This window comes from Artemia sp. Qi Xiang Cuo, chromosome 17 (assembly GCF_049724085.1).
Source record: "Artemia sp. Qi Xiang Cuo chromosome 17, ASM4972408v1, whole genome shotgun sequence".
Classification (NCBI taxonomy): domain Eukaryota; kingdom Metazoa; phylum Arthropoda; class Branchiopoda; order Anostraca; family Artemiidae; genus Artemia; species Artemia sp. Qi Xiang Cuo.
Window position 1 is genome coordinate 41,352,290 of NC_142810.1, and position 22,293 is coordinate 41,374,582.

Here is a 22,293-nt window from a genome sequence, read left to right on the forward strand (position 1 = left end):
AAGGTCCCAAAGTATTGCTAAAACAACGGACCACAGGTCAGTCCGGCATATAGTTAGTAAGAGATTTTACCTTCCGATAAAATGTATCTTTTATACATTTTTCTCAACCACACCTTCCCACGTAAATGCTAGGAAGTGGTAATTTCTTAATTTCCCGTTAAACAGAGCTTAGCAGGATATGTTTCTTATCTTAATAAAAAAGTGGTATTTTGAAACTTCATATTTGCGTCATATATATTTTTACTAAATTAATAATTAACTAATATTAGAAAGCTTTACCACAATACTCCCCATTTAAAGAAGAATTTTCCCAATTCTCAATATTTTACTTCTAAAACAACTTAATATCGTTTACAGCTATTTTGCTGCCATCTTTGGGTCATTATGTGCATCTACCCTCAATGGGTTTCCTTCGGGTTATGTTTCTGGTCCAATATAGGCTATGTTCTTTTTTTTCTTTTTTTGAAGGATTTCAATTTGAAATTCATCCCTGTTTCTCTTTTTCTCTGTTTCTAGGACAAACAATTACTCTTTTACCCTCCTCATATGCATCTTCTGTTTTACTTGACCCCAAGTGGCTTATACATAATATTAGTGGTTTTGCTTAAATTAGATTTATATTAGAATAGTTTTATGAATTTTTTTTTAGTTTAAATTTAATTCCCATTAATAATTTAATTTATCTGTGTGATGTGGTTGATATACCGTATATTTTTCTTTTTCTTTTTTTTTATAAATGCCTTGGGTAAATCACACATAACATTATTGATTTTAAAATTTTTCACACATATTTTTTTTTCAGCACAAAGCATTTTCCCATATTTCCATAACATAAGCCATTTGGCTATGTAGCACATATTCTAGGCCTAAATTAAGTTCGGTTTTTATCTCACTTTCGATGATTTTGTAGTTCTGTAGTTTCCAAATATCAGTTGATCAAGTATGGTTTGGTTTCTGATGGTAACAGGATCTCATTTAACTGTCTTTGAAATTTGCTACTTTCCAAAAATGTGTCAAAGAAATGATTGAGAAATGGTTCCAAAAAGATGTAATGAAAAATCTGATTTCCAAAAAAAAATTAGCTAAGGCTGTATCTAAAATAAATATTCACATTAGTATACATATAAAGCATATATTTTTACATATATAGTAGAATAAAACACTCAGCATTCGAAAGTTAATTAATTTAATTACTTTCTCCACTTTTTTTTAATCACTCCAAAAATAATATCCCGCTTAAATTGAAACATTATATTCCTTGCTGGATTATTCTTTCAAACTTAAATACTAAACTGATTATTTTACTTATAACTGATTAATTATAAATTATTAATACTTTGACTCGAGGTCAACCATTTACATATAACATTACATCACTAATTAAAATTTAAAGTAAATTAAAAACATAGTATATACACAAGCATTGTGTAATAAACTTACACAAGCATTGTTAAGTAACAAAACTTAGATACACCATTTACCAAAAAATACATTTGGTTAAAGTTTTAAAAGTTATTTTAAAACACTATATAGTAATTTAAATATACACAAAGCATTTTTTTTCAAAGTAAATTTCTCAAAAAGGAACACTAAAATGTGTTATAACTCTTTTTTTCAATTAACAAAACGCTCAAAATACCAATTTAATTACAATCAAAAGTATTACTACTGTCATAGCAAAGAACTCGCTTCACTATTTATCGTACTCTTTTATTTTCATATTTATGCACTCGTAGTGCCAACCGTTGTCTGCGTTTGCAGATAAAATTTTTTTTTTTGAAATTCATTAATTTCTTTGCGAGAGATTATGGTTTCGTGCAGACAGGGGTTCTTACATCCTTCCCTCTGGGGTTTGATGTTTCCTATAATACCAATATTTAAAAACATATATAATCAATCCCATAATCATTAAAGCAGTTATGAAATATCCTCAAGTACAGGCTAATAAGCCTTTATAATAAGTGGTATAATAAGTGGTAGGTTCAACAGCAGTTCTCCTTGTGATTCTGTTCAATCTAATAGGTTTATTAAGAACACGAGACACAACAATATATTATGTATATCTACACTTTTTATTTGTAGCTACAATCTTCCCATAGGCTCTTCCCTTTAGTAAAAAGGTGGTTTTTTTTTTTTTTTTTTTTTTTTTTTTTTTTTTTAACATATAAGCGAACATAACTGTTTTCGCTTTAACTTCCCAACTTTAAGTTGTCTTGCCTTAAATTTCGACTTCAACTTGTGTCCTTTTGTCAGCCAATTTCTTTTACTTCACTTCCGTCTGGCTATATTTTTAACTTAGACGATATGTCTAATTTTTGCAACCTGTTTTTGTCTGAAGTTATTTAAGTTTCTCCGTCCAAACGTGTTAGTATTCTAAAAGCATTGTATTTTTTAGTTGATTTTTAGAGCCTTTTTAGATGGGTTTTGTGCCGCATTTTTAGCCCTCATTTGTTTATAAAAATTCAATTTTCACCATATACTGGTTGTAAATTTTATTCTAGATTTAATTACGATCCTTTTTGCCAAAGAAAGAAAGAAAATAATCCCATTGGCAAGGCTGAATAGCTTTGAATGCGTTGTTCCGTAGTCTGCGGTTTACCGATAAGCTTGAATTTGAGAGAATTACAAGAATGAATTTGCTCATTACTGCGAGTTTTTGCTGTTGTGAAAGGTTATATTTTAAATAAAAAGTGGATACGTTTAGTTTCTGTTAAAGGTTCGACGGCTTGTGATTTGGGTGTTTGGGTTGGCACAGGTGAAAATCAATTGTTTAAACTAGGGATCTCCTGTGCCAATTCGTTTTCTCAGATCCAATACATCGCTAGAGTTAAAATTATTATCTTGAACAATGAACTGTGGTTTGCTTGTGACGATAGGGTTAATTTTTGGCTCATTTTTAATGAATTTTGTCGTTGGCTTTTACCTCCTGGTAAGTTTTTAGGTTATAATTTATTTTATTTTTTAATTTTTTTTTCGCTTTTCGTTTCCTTTACCTAGCACTCTTTTTGTTTCTAAGCTTATTCTAAGTTTTGCTTAAACCTTTATAGCGCTTCTTTAAAATTTTTTTTTTCTCTTTACCATTTGTAACTAATAAAAAAAATTCTTTTAGACTATAACTAATTATAATAAGATTACAGCCAGCTTGTACATGTAGTGGCCACATAATGTAAGCTCTTGCTGTTTTTCCCATTATAATTATTTTAAAATTCTTCAATAACAATTTTTTTTTCAAATTTGACTGAAAGTTTCTCCTCAAAGAGTCAAAGGTCAGTAAATGCATTGCATGTACTTAACAACGAGAGACCAGCAGTGATTGAGCTCACACCAAATTTGCTAGCTTCCAATGACCCAATTTCAGTAAACCATCCCCCTTCGTTTTTTTTTTTTTTTTTTTAATTATCTCCTTCGAAAAAAAAATAATTTTTTTTCAATATGCATATCAAAAGAATCGCATTTTAATGCTGATTCTAAATATGTATAATTTAATTAGGTTTACTACACCCATTTAAAAGTTACGTGACCTTACTTATTTTCCTTTTTCTCTGAATTGAAGCCTAATTCGTTTTGTCAATTTGACATTTCACCGCTCGCGAAGGCTTATCTCATATTGGAAACAAAATTTGTTGCAGGAACCTACGATGTCACTTCCGATCGGAATGATAATTTGGCGTTGGAATGTGACGTTCATAATAGATATTTCTTTAGTGGCTTTTATACTCGTTTGATTTTTATTTAATATTTTTTTTTTTTTTTATTATTATTTTATTCAAATATTAATCTGCTTGGTGATGCGCTTGTTCTGCCTTTCTTCATTTCCTGGTCCGAGTTTTGGACTCCAAATTTTTGCTTTTTTTCTTTATAATATTCGCAAGTTTTTCCGTGATTTCTATAGTGTGGTTTACAAGGCTCTGAGTCCGAGTGCTGTTTTGTTGCCTCGTCAAATCTCTTTAATCGTTGTTTCTCTTGATGTTTAGCGTTCTTCATGAGTGTTTTAGTGACTTGTGCTGCTGACGAAGGAACTTCTTCCTGCCCCTTTGGTTTCTTTACTGTTTTCTATAATTTTTCTCTCAAAGAAGGTTTTCTTGACGGTGGCCCAGGCTTAGCTATATCACTTTCTGTCGAAAAATTTTCGGTGTCACATTCTGTTCGCTTCCGTCTGGTAAATGGTGTTTGATTCAAAAATCATTTTTGCGCTACGACTGTAGGTGAATCTAGCGTATTAAAATCAGATAATTCTTTGGTTTCTTCCAATTTTTCTTCCTCTTTAGATCCAACCTCTTGTTAATTATGTCTTAAACCATTAGGTTGTGTTGGAGGCTCTTCTATGTCGCTTACATCACTTGTATCCGATGTATATTGAACTTTTCTTTTTTTTCTTGTTTGTTGTGGAAAGTTTGCACCCAAGTCTGTGCTAAATATTCCTTCCATTTCTCCCAACTGTTGTGGTCGTTAAAAAGGTCATAAAATTCATATGGTCTTCTGATATATACTGGTGAGATCGTTTCTTCTATTTCTTCTTCCGAAAATATAGGCTCTGTTTTCCACGGTTTTGAAAAATATCCCTTTTTGATTCTATTATGGTGTATTACTTCTTCCTTTTCCTTATGCTAATGTTTTGGAACATATGTTAAGTTATTTGGTAGAATTTTTGTAATCTTATAAGGTCCGTCCTATTTTAGTTTTAACTTTTTTGTTCCTTCTAGATTCGTTTTGTGAACATAAACCAAATCTCCTAGACAGTAACTCGTTTTATTTTTGCTTGTTCTGTCATATTTTTCTTTTTGCTGTTTTCGCATCTTTCAGATTGTCTTTAACTTGTTCCATTGCTTTATTCATTTGCATTACCATCTCTTGCTTATATTGGTCTAAGCTGCCATATTTTCTGTCATTTTGTATTTTATTTAAACAAATTCTGGGATCTCTTATGTGTTGCAAAAAAATGGGGTTTCTTTAAGGTACGTGAAAAAGCCGTATTTATTGCAAAGGCTACAAATGGTAAATGTTCATCCCAATTTTCATTTTCCTCTCTTGCATGTATTCCCAGCATGTAAGCTAATTCCCTATGCTTACGTTCAACTTTCCCATTGGCTGCTGCAAGGTAAGACGAGGTAAACCATCGTCTAACCCCCAAATATTCTGTAATTTTGTCTAATCATTTGGCTCTAAAACATGGCCCATTGTCGCTAAGTAAAACTCTAGGGAAAATCCAGTGTTTCAAAAATAAATAATTGACAAAATGTTTCGCAATAGTTTTTGTCTTTTCATCCCTAATTGTAAAAGTGTATCTATATGAATTAGAATGGCCGACTATAGTAAGTACACACCTGTTTTCTTTCTTGGTAACTGGTCAACTTCCACCGGATCCTCACATGTCTATTGACATTACTTCTCCTACCCCTGAAGGGGTGGGGTATTGACCTAATTCAGCCCTAGGGGTCTTTGGTGGCGACTTTTGTTTGGCGCACTCTTGGCAGCTTTGTATAAAAGTTTTTACTTTTGAGCACATATTTGGAAAATAAAAATTCCCTTTCAGTCTCCCCATAGTTTTTGCTTCTCCCATGTGACAGCCAATTGTTGCATGTGCCATCTGTAAAACTTCTCCTTCCAGAGATTTTGGAATCACTGGAATAATTTTTAAGTCATTTTTTCTATATTCTTGCGATGGTCTATGGTATCTTAATAGAAGATTTATACTTGCGTCTAGATCAAAATTGTCTAAGTCCTTTAAAAAATGTTTAAAGTGCTCTGGCAATTCCAATCCTTTTGATAAAAAAGATTTAATTGCTAAACAAAAATCGTCTTTATTTTGATGCTTTGAAATATTTTCATTAGACAGTATTTCTACCCCTTCCAGTTCGTTCTGGATGGTTGCTATCAAATTTTCTTTCTTATCTGGATTTCGTGATAAATAGTCTGGTAAAATATTTGTACGGCCCTTTATATATATTGGAGTATACGAATATGCTTGCAGACGCAGTATCCACCGTGTCAGCCGGGCTGAAGTACTTTGCATCGTATGTAGCCAAACTAATGATTTTTGGTCTACTCTTAAGATAAATTTTTTTCCAAGTAAAAATTGTCAAAAATGTTCTCTAAATACTATAACTGCTAAACACTCCCTTTCAACTGTCGAGTATTTTTTTTTCTGCTTCCGTCAGTGACCTACTGGCGTATTGAACTATTGATTCTACTCCTTCAGAATTCATGTTTAATAATATGGCCCCTATACCGTACCCCGAAGCATCTGTTTGCAAACAGAAGTCTTGTGACAAATCTGGTAATTTAAGTATTGGTGCCAGTAATAATTGCCTTTTTCTTTCAGTTAACGCTTGTTTTGCGTCCTCTGGACCTTAAGATGTACCTGATTTCCTTAATAGCTTCGTCAAAGGTTGTGCTAATGTGGCATAATTTTTAATATATCGTCTAAAATAGCTTAACAGCCCACAAACTGATCTGCAGCTTTTTTGATGTTTAGGAGGCTGTAGATTTTCTATGACTGTAAATTTTTCTGGATGTGGTGAAATAGTACCTTGGTTTATCAGGTGTCCAAGAAATACTAATTTTGGGACTACTATTTTTAAATTTTGTGGTTTTAATTTAAAGCCTGCTTTTTCAAACTTTTCCAGTATTTTTCTAAGTCCAACCAAGTGGTCTTCCAAGATTTCATTAAACAGAATTACATCATCTAAATAAGCCAAAGGTATCTTTTTTCCTTCCTGGTTCGTTATCTTTTAACACCAAATTCATTAGGCAACTAAAACAATTTGGACTAAATGATAAGCCAAATGGCATACGTTGAAATGTGAACGTTCTGCCATCGTCTAAGATTACTGTAGCTTTATGCATAGTTTCTGCATCTAAAGCGATTTGCCAATATACTGCTATTAAATCAAAACTAGAATAATATTTTTAACCTCCTAACTCATCTAAAATCGAACCAGTTCTTGGTAACTTCATTACGTCTTTAACCGTGACGGCGTTTAGTGCTCTAAAGTCTATACATAATCTCCAGGTTCCATCTTTTTTTCTGACTATCACTAATGGAAAGCACCAATCACTAATGCTTTCTTTAATTATACCCTGATCTTCCATTTCTTTTATTTGGCTTTCTAGCCATGGCTTTAAATGATAAGGTGTTTTATACGGTGACTTTTTGATTGGAGGGCCCTCTGTTGATATCTTGTGCGTGATTAAGTGAGTTAATCCGTAATCTGCTTTGTGTGTTGCAAACGTCCATTTAAAATCCCAAAGAATATTTTCCACCCTAGTTTTTACGTTTTCCGGTAAATTTTTTAAATCAAACGGTAATGTTGTTGCAAAAATCCGTTTTCGCCATTCCATTCTCTTCTTGTGGTTGCGGTTTTAATGAGGATAAATTTTCGTGGCTAGAAGTGAAGTTTACGCTTAATTCTGGACTGTTTAGAGATTTTATTTCTGAATTGGAAATCTTTTCTACTGATCCAAGTTCTACCTGGTTCAGTTTTATTTTATCATTACTTAGATTTGATAGTTTTAAGAATGTTATACCATTTTCAATTTTTATAACTTGATTTTCAACGAAAATCATTGGGTATTCTTTTATGGTGTAACCCCCTATCACGGCATTCATCGTTTTAACCTTTCCATCTTTTTCATTTGATGTAGCTAGAACTTGAGCTGTCGTTCCCCCTTCTATTTTGACTTTTCCACTTATTTTTAGGTTATAATTCGAATCTTCACTTTCTTTATTTGTTGTTACACAAATTTGCCTATTACTTTCATTTGCCTGGTTTATTGTGATTGTATTGGATATGGGTTCCCATACAATTCAATATTTTCTGATGTCATCTACTCCTAGAATACCAGGAACTTGTAGCTGCCTGCATATTATTACTGTTACTGTTTTTTCGTTATCCCCTGCACTAAATTTTAGCGGACTTTCTCCCAAAATCGTCAGCTTGTACCCTGTCACTGATGTCAGGGTATTTTGGCATCTGCTTACTCGATTTTTGACACTAGGAGGAAATCTATTAAAGACTTCCTCTCGAATTAATGATTTAGATGCGCCTGTATCTAGTAAATATGGTAAATTTTGAAAACACTCTACTTTAAAACAACGCAGAATCGGTAGATTATTATTATTCGCATTTGTATCACAACATTCTGAACTATATAGGGGTTTTTGTAATTAAACAGCTCTGTCGACCCTTACAGGCTGGTTTCTTCAATTAAATATCCACTGTTTGACAAACCACTTCTGAGATTATCCTAGTTTTCTTCAGCACTGCGAATTTAACTTTGGGTCTGATTAACCTTTGGCCTTCTATGCTTGAATTCAGGAATATTATTAGGTATTTGCCAAGTATTATTTGTTCTCTGCCTTTCTGAATTTCTGTCCCCCTGTGTTTTGAACTGGTGTCTTATCTTTTACGTCCGGCCTTCTATGGGTATTCTATGCCAGCAATCTGCCGCATAGTGATTTTGTTTGCCACAATTATAGCAATTACATCTTTACCTACATTGCCTGATAATTCACCCTCTTTCGTGGGGTCTATATATATTTCTGTATATTCTTGAGCTGCCACCATTTGCTCTGTAATTTACCGCAGGAGGAGGAGGTGGGTGTCCATAATACTTGGTATTCCAAGTCATTAAGGATCTAATACCATGGGATTGGTAATCAAATGGGGAGGGGTCAGTCCATGGTGGGAAGGATTGGCCTTCCTCGTGCCTTTTTGGTTCACGATTCGGCTCCTCTGAAAGAAATCTACCATAAATTCTAGAATTGGTAGGAAAAGGTGGAATAAAAGTGTGATTTTGTGACCATCATACCTTGCTTGTTTAATAATGTGTTGATTGTCTGAACTGGAAAGAGAAGTAAGCTATATAAGACTTAAAGTATAAAGAAAAGTAAGTATAAAGACCTTAAATGGAACTCCTAAATTTCCCACTTATTTAAGTCTGGTAGTTTTCTCCTTAAATCTTTCTCCCTTCTCAAACGGTTCTCCGTATATACTCAGAACCTTAAAAAAAATTATTGTTCTCATATAAGACCACGTTTGGAATATGCTTGTCCTATCTGGCACCTTAGGCTGACTAAAGACTAATGTTTTAAAATTGAAAGTATTCAAAAAAGAGCAATAAAATTTATTCTGGGGACAGCCTATACTACATGCGATGAAGGTTTGGCTAGACTTGAACTTATTACATTGGAATCACGACGTCACATCCTCACCATGAACATTGGTCACAAGTGCCTTAGTTCTGGCGATCATCGACGTTTTCTCCCTCCCTTTCAAGAAAATCCTCCAATCCTTCCTAATACAAGACTCAATGCTCGTAGAGCTCCAAATACCCAACTGGACCTGTATCCCCAGATGTTGACCATGAGGTACAAAAACTCTTGTCCCCTATTTTTTTCCCATTTTAATAATTGATATAATTTTTGTTTTATGTTTATCCCCTAACATCTGGTTTGTTATTTTAATTATGACGTGCTTATGCTAGCTTTTGTGCTATTTTAGCCAATAAATCATATTCTATTCTATATTTGGTACATGAGTCATAGATAAAACCTTGCTGTCGATCATGCTTGTAACAACTATACCATGATTAAAAAACATTAGAAAAATAAAGAAATTTTGCAGGAACTGGATGACGTCTTTACAGAATAAAGCATGTTGTAGCTTACTGTTACAAGCAAGCACTTGAGAAAGCTGAATCAATCAAGGAGGCACACTTGTGCCTCTATAAAGAGGCAACCCACCACAATGTAAAGCGATTTTCAGTCCTAGCAGTCGCAGAGAGACAGCGGTAATCGCATTTTGTAGCCCAAGCTCAAACTAAGAAACATGCAAAATTTCACCTCCCTCCGACTTTATCTTCATGGGTAAAAGTGGGCCGGAAGTTTCGACCCTCCGACCACAGCCCCCCTTTAACGTTGTCCGATTGGGTTGAAATTTAGAGGTTAAGCTTTCCTAGGGCCCGGGAGCTTATCCTCAAAATTTCAGCTTAATCCGATCACTCCTTCCCTGTTTTCCAAAAACCAAATATAGCCACTTAAAGTTCAAATTTTTTTTTCTTGTTAGCCACGCCTACAGACCACAGCTGGCACCCGATGCGGGTGAATGACGACTCATTCGAAGTATAATTTGACCTGTTAGGGCCTTTTGATATTTTCAGACCGAAAAAATTATCCCCCGAATTTACATTTCCGAAAAACCTCGTTTTCCTATAAGAACCCGCTATAAGTGGGCTCTTATCGTTTTCCTCTAAGAGCCCGCGAAAACGCGGGCTCGTTTTCCTATAAGAGCCCGCAAGCCCGCAAGCTGTCAAATCAGCTAACAGTTAGTCAAGCAATAATAAGTAAAAAAACTGTACAAAAACGTGCAGAAATTATTTGAAAAAAACTACGTTTTCTAAAGAGTTAAAGAGGCTGAGTTACAAGGTCAAACCTTAAAACGTACAGGGATTAGGAGGCACAGTTTGGGGGCTGCCGCCCCCCCAACTCCCCGCTTCAGCCTTTAAATAAAAAAAAGTGTTTTAAACTGGAAGTAAGGAGCGACATTAAATCTTAAAATGAACAGAAATTATTACGCATACGAAAGGGACTGTGCCCTCCTCAACGCCTCGCTCTTTACGCTAAAGTTTGACTTTCTCACAACTTTTTTTTAAACAATAAAAACTTTAGCGTAAAGCGCGAGGCGTTGAGGAGGCCCCACCCCCTTTCATATACAGAATAATTTCTGTTCGTGGCCCAACTGTGTCTCCTAATCCCTGTACGTTTTAAGGTTCGACCTTGTAACTCAGCCTCTTTAACTCTTTAGAAAACGTATTTTTTTTTCAAATAATGTTGAAGTAAATCTGTCAATGACACAATGGGCATTTTGGTCCAAGAGCTTAGCAATGCTGTGGACTTACTTTGATTCCACAGCTGGATTCTTTGAGCAACTAATAGAGTGGAAAGAACACATATTAGAAAATTCAAAGCCTGAAGTTGTGCATTGCTATATCACATACTTGGATTTTATCCTGATATTCATGCTCTTGCATCAAGTGATATTCAAAACAAGGGCTTTGTAGAAAAGCAACCGAAGGAAAAGATGAATTTGAAGATTGCAAATGAGAAACTCCAGGATGAACTTATCTGATTAGTGATGTCAGGGTTTAGCTATAACTTGTTTTTTTTTTTTTTTTATTAACTTCAAAAGATATATATTATTTCTGGACTCTGTGTAAATAACTAAGGAAAATTGTTTTATTCCTATGACAGAATTTCATCCACAACACAGCTTATGAATCTAAAATCAGCTGCTTTTTTTTAGCAGAATCCAAGGGCGTACTATCCAACACTGTTCAAAGTGGTTTTGCTAGGTGACTCATTAGTCACCTATTTTTCGAAAACAACGTTTTCGGAGCCCGAGCATGCAAAGGGTCCCAATCCTCAGTAATGGGTCTAATCTAAGACTTGGAAAGAAGGGTGATCAAGCTGATTACCCTTCTTTGGTTTTTGTCCAAAAACTAAAAGGTTTTTGTGCTGAAGGGTGATCCCCAGCTTTCTTACGCAGGGGGGACTCATCTGATTAAGGTAGGTTTTCAAAGATAAATCGGCAGAGAAGTGGATTCTAAGGCGGCGAGGCTTGTTGACTATCTTAATAGCTTCATTCACAAAGATGAAATTTGGGTGTATGTGTGGTGATTTTGATTGGGAGATCATCATCTTTATTTTTTTTTATGCATTGAAACTAACCATCGAGACATCAGACCACTTTTCAATTTCCAAAAGATCTGTCTGAAAGGGTAGTGAGGCTTGGATTGGGTCTTCCATGTTTCCAGATGACCACAGGTGTTGGTAGCATAAATCCAGTCATTTGTGTAGTTTTATGGTTTTATATGAAGAAGAAGCCTAATCAAAGAATTTCAAGGTAATGGTTACTTGGAAAAGTTGAAGGCGAACGAAGTTCCGCTATGGCTTCCGTCTGATTCATCTTAACATTTTTTGTATTAAGTTTTCTTACTACTGACTCGTGATTCCCTGCAAAAATTTTGGTACCAAAATGATTTTTTCTTCTTAATGGTTGTTACTATTGCTGTAAAAAGATGTAATATTCTGGGTCACAAGATTTAGGATTGTCAGAGAAAATTAAGTGCTCATGGAAGAATTTTTTTATTTTTAATGAATAGATTTTGACAAAATGCTCCAATAAACTTAAAAATAAAAAATCAGAAACAATGAGGCTGCATCAATCAATAACTAGATCTCTGGTGCCAAACCCATGTGAAGTGTTGTACCCTCTGCAACCGAAGGGGCGTAGCTGCAGAGTAACAAATGCGACGTACATTAATAATTTTCTACTTCTTCTTTTGTCATAGTTGCAATTTTTGCTACCCGCTACAGCATGTGGACATTTTTATTGTTGCTTATCTGATTAGCTGATCAATGAACCTCGTTTCCATCCATCTTTTTGTATGCTCTATTTTTTAGTCTGCATGCTTGCAGTATTTAAATACATGTTTATTTTTTTCGGTTAGATATTAGTACTACCCATACTAATCGCAAAAAACATTACATACTAGAAGGTATCTCATTTTTCTTTTTAACGTTTTGTTGTTTCTTTATCTTTCTAATTTTTGTCCCTCTTTTAATTTTAAATGAATTGAGTTATACTTTTTTTTCAGGAGTCCCTATATTACAGTTTCTCATGTACTCTTCAAGGGACTAGGGCTAATTGTTTACCTGTTCTGTGGCTGGTTTAGTGATTCTTTCATATCAAGTTTTGTGTCTGTGACATTGCTAGTTGCTCTGGACTTCTGGATCACCAAGAATATCACAGGTAAGTTTATACATCATGTTCACCATAAAGTGGAAGCCATCAACTCCTCAAAGACCAAGTATTATACCAAAGAAAATGTTTTTTTTTTATAATTAAACAAGTTAGTGATATAAATTGATTTAATCGAGAAGTAACTTCTGCAAGAGACAAATAGGAATTTTTGTAAGCTTATAAAGTTTAAGTGGCTGCTGGTTTATATGATTCTGCACTTTTACCTTCATTTGATCTTATAAAAATATAAACCCTTTGTTTTTCAGGTATTTTTTGCTTTAGGTCATAATTCCATACCTACCCAACAAGATCTAAGGATCAGTTATATGTAGTGTTCGGCAAATTTCTGACATATTGATTTATTACTGTTTACTTTTTGGTATTTCAGCTGACATTTTTAAACATATGAAATAATTGTCAAAAACGGCATGCTGAGCTATATTCAAAAGGAGAATCAGCATAATATACGTCTAATCACACTTCATTCCTCCTGATCTAAATCACCTGCCTCATCCTACCTTTGAAAATGGCTTAGTAAACAGCTTTGACAATTACATTAGGAATATGAAAATGTCAGATATGACCTTTTGGTGTAAAAGTTGACAATATTGAAATAAATATTTCTTAGTAATTTTCTGTAGATCCATTCCTGAATGTTTTATTCAACTGCTTCTTGTTCAACAACTTTATAATTTAGAGGAAATGCCCTAAACTAGGTTTTTAAGGTTACCAAATTTGTCTTTAAGCTGGGCCATATAGACTTCATAAATCTTTTGTAAAGTGCTTACCTTAGGGTTTGCTACTGTTTGTACAAGAACCTTAGCCTATTGATATGATACTGATTGGATGATTGTTCCCTACAGTAGAAAATCAAAAAGTTCATGGTAACTAACAGTAAGTAAGGAGCAACATGGCTTAATAGTAACCATAACTCTACAAAATGGAATTTGATATCAATAAATATATAACAAAAAATTTGGCTTATTACGCTGACTCCAAATATATGATATTCATTAAGCCTAGTGTTAACCATAAAAGGCTATGAGCCTGAGAAAGTTTGCCTGATTTGCGAAAAAGGGGGGAACCACCCCCTAAAAATCAAAGAATCTTAATGTAAATCACGCCTTCCGATTCAGCATATCAGAGAACCCTACTGTAGAGGTTTTGAGCTCCTATCTGCAAAAATGTGGAATTTTGTATTTTTTGCCAGAAGAAAGATCACGGATGCGTGTTTATTTGTTTTTTTGTTTTTTTTTTAAAGGGGTGATTGTTTCGAACCAATGGTCCTAGAACATCAGGAGAGGCTTATTTGAACGGAAATTAAAATCTCTAGTGCTCTTTTTAAGTAACCACAAAAATTGGAGGACAACTAGCAATAAGCTTTTTTAATGTTCTAAAAAGAAGCTTTAGCGTAAAGAGTGAGGTATTGAGGAGGGGGTAATCCCCCTAATATACGTAATTACTTCTGTTTGTTTTAAGTTTTAATGCTGCTCCTTACTTTCAGGTGAATAAAGTTTTTTTTATTCAAATATGCATTAGTGATGGCTTTTTTTTTTACTGTAACACGTTTTGATTTTGTTCAGGATGAAAAACCGCTTTCAAAGGTAGGTTGATATTCTTCCAAGTTTTCCCAGTTGTGTTAACTGTTAAAAATATTTCATTTATCACGTTATCTTTTGTCAATACTAAATTTTGTCAGAACAAAGATAGGTGGACACTCTTTCAAGTTTTCTCAGTCGCAAATCCTATTAAAAATATTCAGTTTACTACGTCAGTTTATGTCAACACAGAGATAGGTTGTCATTTTTTCAAGTTTTTGCAGTTATATCATTTTTGTCAATACTTAATTTTTTCATCACTAGCTTGGATTCTTTCAAGCTTTTTCAATTAAACTAACTGTTAAAAATATTTTATTTTTATTTTCAGTCGATATTAAACAACTCAACAGAGGGGCTACTCAAGGGTCTACTGTAGGAAGTGTTCTTCCAAAATTAACTCCTTATAAAGAAGAAAAAGTATTCATATGATTTTTTAATACAAAGATCTTGACGTGGTCTCAACTTTTTGAGAGATCAGTAACTATTGGATAAAAAAAATGTTTATAAGAAGACAATTGCCCAAAAAATACAAATAAAAAAATAACTGAGAACAAAGTAGCCTATTAAGTATAATTGGACAATTTGATCTAATTTGATTATTTTTCAATGATATTTCATTATTGGTATTTACGTTTTGGTGTTCCTACCGATATTAGTTTTCATGTATCGATGTGTTTATTGAAATTTTTGATTGTTTTCCAACTAGCGCAAATTTTTTTGTTATAAATTGAGGACCTCTGCTATAAGAGTGCTTAGATAGTGATATAGAAAATAACTCAAGTTTTTATACTTTATAAATCTTTTGAAGGGCACTTTGTATCTCAATGAAAAAAGACATTATTATTGTTATTATTTCCTGTTCATATTTTCATCATTCCTGGAGAATATAGCAATTGAATTTTGTAACCAATCGAGGCAAATATAATCGTTACCCTTGGAAAGCTTTATTCTACCTTTTCAGATCATTCTGTCCTTTACCTTTCTAGGCTTTACTCGATTTTTAGGAATAATTATTTAGTGATGTTTGAATGGCTTATTTCGGTTTCTGTAAATATCTTCTCTATATTCCTCTTTTGTAAATAATTTCTGAGACCACACTGGCTAATCATGATAAAACAAAACAATAGTAAAAAAAAGGAGAAAACGAGGATAATATAAGCCAGTGAAAAAATATGGACTAAAATGCAAATATTTTGGTCAAGAACTCCGCTTGACCGTCCTCAGTGCAAGATAATAACATCAAAATTACTAATAAAAATCCATGGATACTATAAAAAAAAAAAAAAAAAAAAAAAAAAAAAAAAAAAAAAATTCAAACCTTGAAACGAAGAAACCTTTTTTCTTTTTTTTATAGTATCCATGGATTTTTATTAGTAATTTTGATGTTATTATCTTGCACTGAGGACGGTCAAGCGGAGGTCTTGACCGAAATATTTGCATTTTAGTCCGTATGTTTCACTGGCTTGTATAATCCTCGTTTTTCTCCTTTTTTTACTATTGTTTCGTTTTATTCCTCTTTTGCATAGGAATCGGAAAATAATAAATAAGTTTTACCTTCCGAATATTACTGAGAAGCTGGTCGGTTTACTCGAAAAACTTTCAGAAAAAGCGCATGGCGTTTGTCGCCTCATTATGGTTTGGTCCATTTGTTTTATTAATTTTATCTATTTAATGTTATTGTTGTTTAATTGTTATTGATGATTTATGTTTTTTTATTTAATGCTATGGTTGATTTTCGATTTTGAATTACATATTTTTAGTGTTTACTCTACTATTTATCTTGTGATGTGAGTGGGTTGTAAATAAATATTATTATTATTTACTGTCTTGTGTATTTCAAAAAGTTTTGGTAAAAAATAGTTCTTTTTGAATAAACCGTTTTCTGTTTTAATTAGGTCGTTTTATGGTTGGACTAAGATGGTGGAATTATATAGATGATCTAGGAAAAAGTCATTGGATATATGAAACTCGGGAGCCGAGTGAAGTGAACCCCATTAGCCCAACAGACTCAAAAATATTTTGGTCAGCTTTGTTTCTAACTCCAGTTTTGTGGGTTGTTTTCTTCATTGTTGCCTTATTTAGTCTCAAATTTAAGTGGCTGGTAAGTTGTTTTTACTATATTGTCATAGTTCGTGGTGCCTGGCATTGGATGAATTCAGTGTGTTATCGGGTATGGTATGTTTTCTCTTAGGCGGGAGTGCTTGTTAGCCTAGGATAAATAATCAAAAACAAATTTTGCAAAAATCATTAGACTAGAAGCAAATTGTTGAAGACCAGTGAATCACAATTAATGTTGATTGGGATGTGGTAAGTGTCAGCATCCTTAAGCAGATCTATAGTCTAACTTTAGTTTGTAACCTTTAAACGAGTCTTATAAAGGAAATATAATGTAGGGTATACATGCCATGCTTTTCTTTCTTGTTTTTGAAAACCTAGAAGTATTATAAAGATAAACAGCCTGTGTATGCAAGGGCTGCAACTGGGTATTGAAGCATTATCAGAAGATTGTCTTGCAAAAAATTTTAACATCTGAAAGAAATGCCAAGATGTTAAATAAAAATAACGTATATAATTAATATGCCTTTTTAGAGTAGTATTCAGTAGCGTCAATTCACGAACATTTAAGGGAAGGAGAAGAGGTATGTATCTTTCAGAATTTAAAAGGGTGGATGATTTTTTTTTTTTTTCAATGATAATACCCAAAAAACAAACAAGGCATTTCAATAAAAATACAAAACAAGGTATTTATAGAATCTAGGTAGGGCGGCGGGGGGGAAGCAAATTATTTGAGGGACGAGGGCAAACGCCCTTTCTCCCCCAATGGACGTTACTAGAAATTTGCTCTATATGTGCTCTATATATATCTATATATATGTTTATCCCAAGATTCGAAGCTAGGGACTGCAATACCATGATCTTGGCAAAGACTCCGAGGAGCGACAGGAGGAAAGGAGTACTTCTCCTTATTTTCAGAAACTGGTTCTTATTTGACGACAGTTTGTAACGGTTTTCCGGTTAGACGAAATTTATAGAATATATAGCGTTGTTATCAGAATTTTGTTTTTTAGAGTTTAGATTACAATCCAGTAATAATCAGAACCCATTTTAGCAACAGGCTAAAAACCCGGGTGGAACCTGATTTCGATCGATCATGTTCAGCTTGTTATCTATTTGAACCGCCCCAGCTGCAGTGGCGTAGTGGGCTAAAATTTCTGTATCAGTAGGCATATGAATGTAATATTTTTATAGTACAATGAGAAACACTTAACTTCCACAAGGTACTGAACGCATTTATTATGCATTTAGCGTTGAATATATTATAAGGAGGCTAAACATTTAATTATAATTGAAAAAACAAAATTGAAAAAGTAAAATTCTTTTTTATAATAAATAAAATTGACAGTAATTAAGCCTGGGGATCGATTTTATAGATGTATCAAGGAACTGAAGTGCGTGAGTCGCATGAACTACATGAGCCTTACTTATCAACACATTCAAAGGAATAATTACCTTTCTGCTTACACAAAATAATAGATTCTTTTTGAGTAAAAAAGTAAAACAATAATATATAGAGCCCACCTCACTCATTACCAAGTGAATCAATATTTCAATGTGGGATATGCTGAAGGCTGTAAAAATTTGGTGCAGCGCATGCTGTCTTTGGATTACAGTTTTGGTGGAATGATTAACTAAAATTTGAATTAGGAAAATAGGGAGGTTCTCGTAGAATCAGGTCAGAGAAAATATTTTTTTTCTTTCAAAGCGGTTGCAGCATCAAGTTTTGTTTTTGAAATGAAATAAATACATCTTAGCCTTCATTTCCGTGTGCATTAAAATCAAAACCGGCTATTAAGGTTCTTTCTGAATTGTCAAAAAGGACTTAAAAATGCTAAAAAAAAACAACTGTTTTACAAAAACAAATGAAAACGTATTTGTTTTACGAACGTGGTCAAATTGCCATTGCTAATGGTTTATTTTAAAGATGGGAAGCTCTAGTTATAAGTTTTCTAAAGTCTTTTTTTATTGCTCTAATCGAGTGTCCTTTATCTCTATTTCATTTTAATCTTGAAACCAGACAAGAGCGTTTACAAATTTTTTTTTAAGGTAATTTAATCAAGTTGATTCAAAAATGTACTTAGGTATGTTCTAAGTAGTCAAATGTAAAAGGAACCATCAGAAAATACTGGATATTTCTCACAGGAGATAATTGCTATATTAAGATCAAAACTGTTAATGCCTCTTCTCAATGAATCTTCATTTTCCGTGGACTTAATAAAATCTGCATCTGAACAGCTCATATTCTACTGGATTCAAATGTCTTTCTTTTTTCATTGGTTTGGAAATCTTTCCCAGTGCTAACGTGGGATTTTGATTTGAATTACTGAGATGGAATTTCATAATTTTAAAGTTAGATTTCAGACCAAATAGATAAATTAAAACTTCAAAATGAAACATTTTTTTTTTTTAGGAAACAGCTTCAAATATATATATATATATATATATATATATATATATATATATATATATATATATATATATATATATATATATATATATATATATATATATATATATATATATATATATATATATATATATATATATATATATATATATATATATATATATATATATATATATATATATATATATATATATATATATATATATATATATATATATATATGTGTGTGTGTTTGTGTTTATGTGTTTGTGTTTGTGTGTGTTTTTGTGTTGGGTTTTGTTTAATTTTTTTATTTTTTTTTTTAGGGTTTGTTTTTGTTGTTGATTTTTTTTTTGTTTTTTTATGGGTGTGTGTGTGTTTTTGTTTGTGTGTGTATATATATATATATATATATATATATATATATATATATATATATATATATATATATATATATATATATATATATATATATATATATAAATGTGTTTCCACATTTTCAAATTGTCATAAAGGAGCAGTGTGTCTGAATTTTCTACGCAAAAAAATATGGTAGATTCTGAGCAATAATAGGTTGTACTTCTCGTACTGTAGATAAGAAAACCCTCCGTAAAATCGAAAATGACTACAGAGTCATCTGGAAAGCGTGGAATACAGATGTCGACGGTCCTCATGTAGGATTTTTCCTCTTGGTCAAAGCCATTCCGCTTATTCAAGTGTATCAAAATCAACATTGATTTTCAATATAATTTAACAAAATAACTGAAGTATCTAATCTAGTAGGGTCAAGTGAATAGCCAGATACCCTTAAACAGGGCGGTAAGAGACAATAAGCCAAGATATAAAGGAGTTGGGGTTACAATGTGGAAAAATCTTAGTTGGCTAAGATATATAATTAGGCTTTGGGAGTAGTATAACTAGGAAAAAGAAGTAATTCAAGTAATTTTACTTCAGCTTTGCTTCAGACATGGTATTTATAGACCAGAATCGTGTTTTTTGTGCTGTGATGGACTCATGAGTTTGTGATTTGCCAGAATTTATTTACTCTTGGGGGGAGGGGGGCTTAAATTCAATCATAGTGTAGATTTATCAAACTAGAACTTCAAATTATGCGTATATATTGCTTGTTGCGACCTTCATGAGTTTTTTCTTCTTGACCGATTTATTTCAATGGAAGGAAATTTTGCAGAAAAGTAGCAGTAGCAACACAAAGGAGGGAGGGGGAGGGGGTGAGTTTAATTCAAAACCCTTATCTGTCCTTTTTCCTAGACATTAATTGGTCTTGATGTGCTTCAAAGGTTTTTGTTTGCTCCAGAATTCTAGTTGTGACATCGTTCTTTTTTTTTCACATTTCTGGCAGGTCTGGGAAAGAAATTTCCGCGGTGTTTGGAAACAGATTTGTCACTTCCATTATGTTGATTTCCTTTTTCAACATATCCTCTTTTTTATTCTTTTGTTGACCTATAAAAGCCATTTTTTCTTTCAATTTCAAGTTTTTTTTATATAATCCATACAAGCAAGACTACAGCCTAATATAAGACTTGGTTTTTCTGTTGTTGAATATTCCAGATCAGACCAAAAACCTCCAAAATTAGTTGCATAAAATTTTTTATAATTTTTTAGTTTTATAAGTTTAATAATAACTAATAAAAAGTTTAATATAGCCAATAAAATTAATTTTTTAAGTTCATAACTTTGGATGGCCCTAATATCATTACACTGTTAAGAAAGCTGTTTAATTCTCTAAAGTTCTATAAAAAATTTCTGTATGGAGTTTCTCTCTTTGCTGCATGAAATGCACACCACAACCCCTAGACCCCAAAACGAAAATTTTTGTTTTTGCCCAAGCTTGGTCAAATTCAGCTATCTTGAAATTGTGCTGGATGTTATTTTGTGATCTTTGAAACATATTTTGAATTTAAGAAAATTTTAAAATTAGCCATTTATTCTGAAGAATTTAAATTGTACTTGAAACTTATTTTAGTTCTGAAACAAAGTTGAAATGTGTAACTTATTATATTGGGTGATGACAGCTCTTAACTAATTTTCATTTTCTTTATAGCTGTTGGTGTGTATTGCTTTTTCTTTGAGTTTCGCCAATTTTATTGGTTATATACGATGTCGGTATGCCAAAAAGGGTGGCGGTGAAGATTCATCTGTATCGTCAATTGCCAAGGATTTTTTTAGAAAGCAAATGTTCAAAAATGTAAGTATAGTTCATTCAGTTATTTGGATTTAGAAATTTCAGAAAAAAAAAGAAATTTCTAAAATCCATTAAAATTTAGTAAAAACTTGGACAGGTGATAATGTGATACACAGCCCTTTAAACTGCGAACCTCATAAGTTTCAAACCAAGAGTGTACACCCCAACGTTAGGTTGATTGGCGTACTCATTTTGTACCTCTAAGAGGAGTCAATAGGTGTTTGTAGTCTATTTGATGCGTGAAAAGATTGCGTTATGAGGCCTAGATATCCATAGTTAGTTTTGTAATTCGTAGTACGTATTGTGATAACATATTATGCATTCGTATTTCATAAAACATAGTTTTTACTAGGTCTGTTTCAATGTATAGGGGTCTTTTGTCAGCAACTTTTAAGTATGATTTTCATTTGGTGTTTACTGACACAATCCGAATTAAAATAAATCAGTTAAGTCCGGTTTGATACATGTTAATTCAGAGACAAGTGGTATCATACTTTCGTTGGTACGTTTTTTTGGCGTTGCCTGCAAAGACCAAATAAAAAAAACTTTAACCCTTTTGATGCATTTATACATTTAAGATAATTTTTATTGTCATGGTCTTTTGATGTACTTGCTTTTGATGCTTACATCCTAATAAAAAGTGGAAAGATTAATGTGAATAAAAATTGGTTTATGATTTAAAAAAAAAGTCTGTAGACAGAAAATATAAAAATAAGATAACTAAAAAAAAACGAAACAAAAAAATTTCCCCTTACCTAGATTCCCTCCACCCTTAGATTTATAAAAATAATATTTTTTTAGTTTCATTGAAAACCCCCTTTTTTGGTATTTTCAACGGAAAATTGAAAAAAAAAATTGCCTCCCTAGATTAAAAAAATAATGATAATTTGCCACCCCCCTTATATTTTCGTAAATTGACGCCACTGGAATGGATTTTGAATTATTTCGTATAGGATTGTTAAGAGCGAAGTCTGTATTTGGGGCGAAACAGTTAAACATTATGCGCTATTTCATATGGGAGTCAGTGTATTAGAGTATAGAATATAATGTATAGTGTATAGTGTATAGAGTCTGTAGACGTAAAACAGAGACAATTAAGATATCTAAAAGAACAAAACGGAAAGTTCCAGCCTTACAACGAGGTTCAAGTTTGCTATCTGGGCTATGGAGTGAGTGAAATAAAAAACTGTAGAAAAGAAAGTTAAGTGTATGGTCCACAAACTAGATAGAATTGGGACCCATTAT

At 32.7% G+C, this 22,293-nt stretch overlaps 1 protein-coding gene across 2 annotated transcripts in view; it reads left to right on the top strand.

The window, feature by feature from the left end:
* The window catches only part of LOC148942205 (putative Golgi apparatus membrane protein-like protein CG5021), a 36,700-nt gene that overhangs the window by 11,285 nt on the left and 3,122 nt on the right, over positions 1-22,293 (top strand). For both annotated transcript variants that reach the window (XM_089103354.1, XM_089103353.1), the window contains exons 2-4: positions 12,658-12,812; positions 16,297-16,502; positions 20,908-21,051. In XM_089103354.1, coding sequence (XP_088959480.1) covers positions 12,658-12,812; positions 16,297-16,502; positions 20,908-21,051 — 505 coding nt within the window. The remainder of the gene's footprint in view (positions 1-12,657; positions 12,813-16,296; positions 16,503-20,907; positions 21,052-22,293) is intronic.